At 37.0% G+C, this 5,816-nt stretch overlaps 1 protein-coding gene across 1 annotated transcript; it reads left to right on the top strand.

Annotated features, from left to right (window-relative positions):
- On the top strand, positions 1–4,987 carry isoc1 (isochorismatase domain containing 1; the record flags this gene model as incomplete). Its single annotated transcript, XM_084159357.1, has 2 exons — positions 1–452; positions 4,859–4,987. The coding sequence occupies exons 1-2, from the start codon at positions 138–140 to the stop codon at positions 4,985–4,987; spliced, it is 444 nt and encodes a 147-aa protein (XP_084015483.1). The 5' UTR covers positions 1–137.
- Between the last annotated feature and the right edge of the window lie 829 nt (positions 4,988–5,816).

Raw genomic sequence — 5,816 nt, 5'->3', positions numbered from 1 at the left:
AGTTTAATGTTCAGAAGTTTGAGCCATAGAAATCGAATGTATAGGCCTAACACTAGGCTACTCTTTCCCTCTACTATACAGTCCTATCGGTTCTACCGAACGCATTTCTAGATTCTGTACAATTGCGCCCTCCCTGAATGCCTCACGCTTCTGTACGCATCCACAGCACACACACAGCTACTGGAATCATGGCGGATGGTCACAGCAACAACAATCATGTCCCTGTTTTACTTTCATTTTCAGCGTTCTCGCGGCCGTCCTCTGTGCCTGTTGGTTCTGGATATGAAGTGCTCATTCAAAAGTTTTTGTCAATCTACGGACGCCAAATAGACCTCCATCGTAAATTCATGATTCAATTGTATTCGGACGAGTGGGCACAGTACATTGATTTGCCGAAAGGATTCATCATATCTGAGAAATGCAAGCTACGATTTGTACCTTTGGAAACGGATGTAAGATTGTACCGTTTCGTTTTTTCATTGCAAATGTTGTATAACATTTAATGATGCACATTATCCCCATAAAGTCAACACCTGCTACAGTACTTTGACAAATTGAATACGTTTCATAGAGGCTGAGTTTTGTAGCTTGGCCTACTTGTCTGTAAGGTCGCTGTCACAAAAACACAATTTGTTGTAGGCGAACGTTACATGTTTGTTCCAAAATGTTAATTAGAAATACTAGCTATCATCCAACATTCATTATAGTATTTAATTTGTTGTCATATTTCATATTTATTACATTTATATTGAATTAGTTTAGAATCGAGACTGTCTTTACTGTACTGTAGGTGGTAGTGAAGAGAGATGCATGGAAATGATCTGTCAACTTGTCATTATTTATTTATTTAACGTCATGTTTCTACTGTAAAATCGAAGCCCTTCGAGCCTACTGATATCACTTTCTACATACACTACCGTAGAAGGGAAATTAATCATTTTATTTTGCTACAGTAGGCTATTTTACCAATACACCCTATTTAGTGTGAACTGGCCAAAACAAACGTAGACTTGTATCAGTATCCCTATGTCTCTTGTATTTGTGTCTCACTAATACAGTAGCCTGAGCTAAATAATCATTTTAAAAAATGCATCATATTTGCTTTTGATTAGTAAGGGCTACAAACACCAACAGTATTGCCTAAACATGGCGTGCAGAAGTTGGCATTGAAAAAACATCAAAGCTGTAATTGTAGTGTGACTGATCTAACAAGAATGGGAATGTGGGTCGTTCTTGAATTGCGGTGGCATTTGGGCATGGCATTCTGGGGGGGAAAACTTTTTTTTTTCTATATTTGTATTTATTTGAATGTGTTTGGGTACATCGTCCCATTCTAAATCAAATAATATGGCAGCTTAATGACTTTAAATGATTTTTACCATTATGATAACATTGTGCCAGCAGCAGCAGTAGGAACACCAATGATGGTAACACCAATTAATTATTTTTGGTTATCGAGTATTTTCCTAAATGGAGGCCACAGATGCTCAAATGTAAGGTCAGTAACCCCTAAACATAATTGTATAAAGTGATTTATAATTTTGCTCACAATGTTTTTTCCCTTCATTTAAATTGACTAACACCAAGTGACACTTTGGATTTAGATTCACCAAATTGTCAATGGAATCCTCAAATGTATGACATAATAAAGGGGCGATGAGCTAATAATTGTATTATTTAAAATAGACCACTCCCCCGATAAGTTTGCCACTGGAGGGAATGCTTAAGGTTCTTGTATATCTTTGTAATGCGTGATTTTCAAGGCGCTAACACCAAATGTCATAAAACTGAGGGACAGATATTATACTAGTGGTATTTTAATAGCCTTCTTTGTTTTTATTCATCTATACAATATATTAAATACTTTTCACTTTCTAGCATTACAAACAATTTAAAGATATTGCTAAATCCCCAAAACATGTCACTACAACTCTACACATCACTACTGGGACAAGCCAATTTGCTTACCCTAAGTACTTTAAACAATGCATACGTTTTACAGCATAAAGGACTAATGTTTGATCGTGAATAAACAGCCCACTGGCCACAGACTTCAATTCAACGTCTATTCCACATTGGTTCAAAGTAATTTCATTGAAATGAAGTGGAAACAACATTGATTCGACCACGGTGTGCCCATTGGGAGTTCAATATGAACAAAAACATGTTTGATGTGTAACTATTTGTCATTTAAAGTGTTTTTCATGGTTGCAAAGGAAAGGGACGCAAATGCAACTACAATTCAAGAACGACCCTTGTGTAATCCTTGGGAGGTTTACTACTGATTCCTATGGCAGCTGTCAATAGAACCCCCCCAAAGGAACCACTGGCACCACTAGAGATGACAACGCCATTGAACCTTTAGTAACATAGAAATAGAATGACAAAAGTGGGCATACCCATTTCAAAGCAATGCTCTACCCATTTCAAAGCAATGCTCTACCCATTTCAAAGCAATGCTCTACCCATTTCAAAGCAATGCTCTACCCATTTCAAAGCAATGCTCTACCCATTTCAAAGCAATGCTCTACCCATTCCAAAGCAATGCTCTACCCATTCCAAAGCAATGCTCTACCCATTTCAAAGCAATGCTCTACCCATTCCAAAGCAATGCTCTACCCATTTCAAAGCAATGCTCTACCCATTCCAAAGCAATTCTCTACCCATTTCAAAGCAATGCTCTACCCATTCCAAAGCAATGCTTTACCCATTCCAAAGCAATGCTCTACCCATTCCAAAGCAATGCTCTACCCATTTCAAAGCAATGCTCTACCCATTCAAAGCAATGCTCTACCCATTTCAAAGCAATGCTCTACCCATTCCAAAGCAATGCTTTACCCATTTCAAAGCAATGCTCTACCCATTCCAAAGCAGTGCTCTACCCATTCAAAGCAATGCTCTACCCATTTCAAAGCAATGCTCTACCCATTCAAAGCAATGCTCTACCCATTCAAAGCAATGCTCTACCCATTTCAAAGCAATGCTCTACCCATTTCAAAGCAATGCTCTACCCATTTCAAAGCAATGCTCTACCCATTTCAAAGCAATGCTCTACCCATTTCAAAGCAATGCTCTACCCATTCAAAGCAATGCTCTACCCATTCAAAGCAATGCTCTACCCATTCAAAGCAATGCTCTACCCATTCCAAAGCAATGCTCTATGACGGCCATATTTGGTGTACTGATTTTGAGTAATTTATGCTAATCATGTCAGAATTGTGACAGTCTGTGTCTTTCGCAGTGGCACTTTTCAACAAAAAAAGTAGATGGACCGTTCAACTAATACCAATTCTATGTTCAATGAAACTACCATAACCACTCTTGTTTTTTAGAGTGGTGGAAAAAGTACCCCATTGTCATACTTGAGTAAAAGTAAAGATACCTTGATAGAAAATGACTCAAGTGAAAGTCACCCAGTAAAATGATGCTTGAGTAAAAGTCTAAAAGTATTTCGTTTTAAATATACTTAAGTATCAAAAGTAAAAGTATAAACCATTTCAAAGTCCTTTTATTAAGCAAACCAGACGGCACAATTTTCTTTTAAAATGTTTTTAATTTATGGATAGCCAGGGGCACACCTACACTCAAGACATCATTTACAAATGAAGCATTTGTGTTTAGCGAGTCTGTCTTGATAAGGGTGTGAATTAGACCATTTGTCTGTCTGCTAAGCATTCAAAATGTAACAAGTACTTTTGGGTGTCAGGGAAAATAATGTATGGAGTAAAAAGTACATTATTTTCTTTAGGAATGTAGTTGAGTAATGAAGTACAGATACCAAAAAAAAATACTTAAGTAGTACTTTGAAGTATTTTTACTTAAGTACTTTACACCAATATTTTAAAAATGATATCAATTGAACCCCTATTGTAACCATTGGCTAGTCTTACTGTCCAATGTCTGTTAAAAGATGGTCATAAATACATTATGATACACTACAATTCTTGAAGAATATAACTTATAAATACCTCATGTTCCCAGTTCAACTGTAGTACCCCATCACAACCCAAAATATAAGCTTGTTTTACTCCAATATTTGTAAACAAACACTGTATATCCTCAAAACATGATTAAAACAATACTTTTGATATCATGGATGCTTTGATATTGTTCCAATTTAAGGATTCTAGCTGTAAGTCTTGGACTAAAAGCATGATCAATGGAGAGTCTCCGTTTTAAAAGTGCTTTTTAATCCAGGGCTTAACGTGTCTGGTAAACTGGACCTAGATCTTTCAAATCTTATCGTACGATTACAACCAAGTTACGGAGAGACAGTGGCAAATGAATCACTCAACTCTGACAAATGTATTTCTTTGTCGAGATGTCACAATACTATTTCTCCCTTCCTTATTAATTTTTGGTCTATAATAGCAATAGTGATATTAAAGATATGTTCAGTAAATTAATACTCTGCCGTGGCATTGAGATATTAAAAAGAGATTAAGTGAAATGCCTGACCAGTACTGGGATGAGCTGGTATAAAAGGATCAGAAGCATGTCGCTGATTCTTTTGTTGTGCTTGTCATTAAGCCGTAATCTACTGAATATACCACGGAGCTGAACCAAACCAAAACGTTCAATTCTATCATTTCTATTATACTGTAGATACTATACTTCATAGTACGTCAAATATTACGATTAAGATTCCTTTTATTGTCCAATTTTACACAAGGTCCAACGGAAATCCGTCTTCCACTTTATCCCAACCCCACTGAAAGACACACATAGTTAATATACCATAAATACTTATTTCTCCTCAAAGACAAAGCAGTCAATTAAAGCTCAGTCATTGATAATGTATGCTAAATATAAAAATATGATGGCAAAACCATAAATCATCTATTTGTTTTATATGCAGGTGACAATATTGGGGAACCTGATCCCTGCCACCACGGCCTTCTTCTGCTGTGACATGCAGGAAAGATTCCGCCCAGCTATCAAATACTTCGGTGACATCATCAGTGTGGGACAGAGACTGGTAAATTGACCCCCTTTTCATACACTGTTGTTAATTTACATTTAAACAATATGTGTATTTATATTATATTGTATGTAAATGATACATTATTTTCTGTCCATTAAGGGGACTCTTTTCTCTCAAAACCGCTTTGGGTCAATATAACTGTACAGCCTCTTTAATACCTACCTCCAGGCAAGGCGGTCCGGCGTCCTGGCAAAATAAATAGTGAGCCTATCACAAAAATGAAAACAAAATGTCAAGAAAACTGTAGGCTATTACGCCCTTATTTATCATTACCGCATGTCAGAGGCATGACAAATTAGCCAATTACGTATTGGCTGCAACCAGGTCTCAGAGCATTACGTATTACTCTGTATGTAAATCCGAGACACTCCATTTAGTATGATATTTTACATTTCGTGTGGTGTTTATTAATTTGTGGATGTCCATCATCCGTTTCGTATCGTAGGCTATGTTACAAATTACAATTCGTATTAAATGTTACAAATTTGCAAAACTTACAATATGTTACAAATTAGCTAAACATACTATTTAACATGATGATACATACTGTCTGTCTCAGGTCTCACCCACACATTAACATGATGATACATACTGTCTCTTCCTGTTTGAAAACACAGTGAGTCTGTCCCAAATGGCACCCTATTCCCTATATAGTGCACCACATAGGGTTCTAGTCAAAAGTAGTGCACTATATAGGGAATAGGGTGCCATTTGCGACACAACCAGAGAGGGAGGGCAGGACGCGTGGTCATGTTACTGGGCTGTCTACTGTTGAGAAACTGACCAGATACAGGGTCAGCCTCTGACGTTCCCATAACCATGTTTCTCTGGA

Source organism: Coregonus lavaretus (genome assembly GCF_964263955.1).
Source record: "Coregonus lavaretus genome assembly, chromosome: 4".
Classification (NCBI taxonomy): domain Eukaryota; kingdom Metazoa; phylum Chordata; class Actinopteri; order Salmoniformes; family Salmonidae; genus Coregonus; species Coregonus lavaretus.
This window is presented reverse-complemented; position numbering and strand designations above follow the sequence as displayed.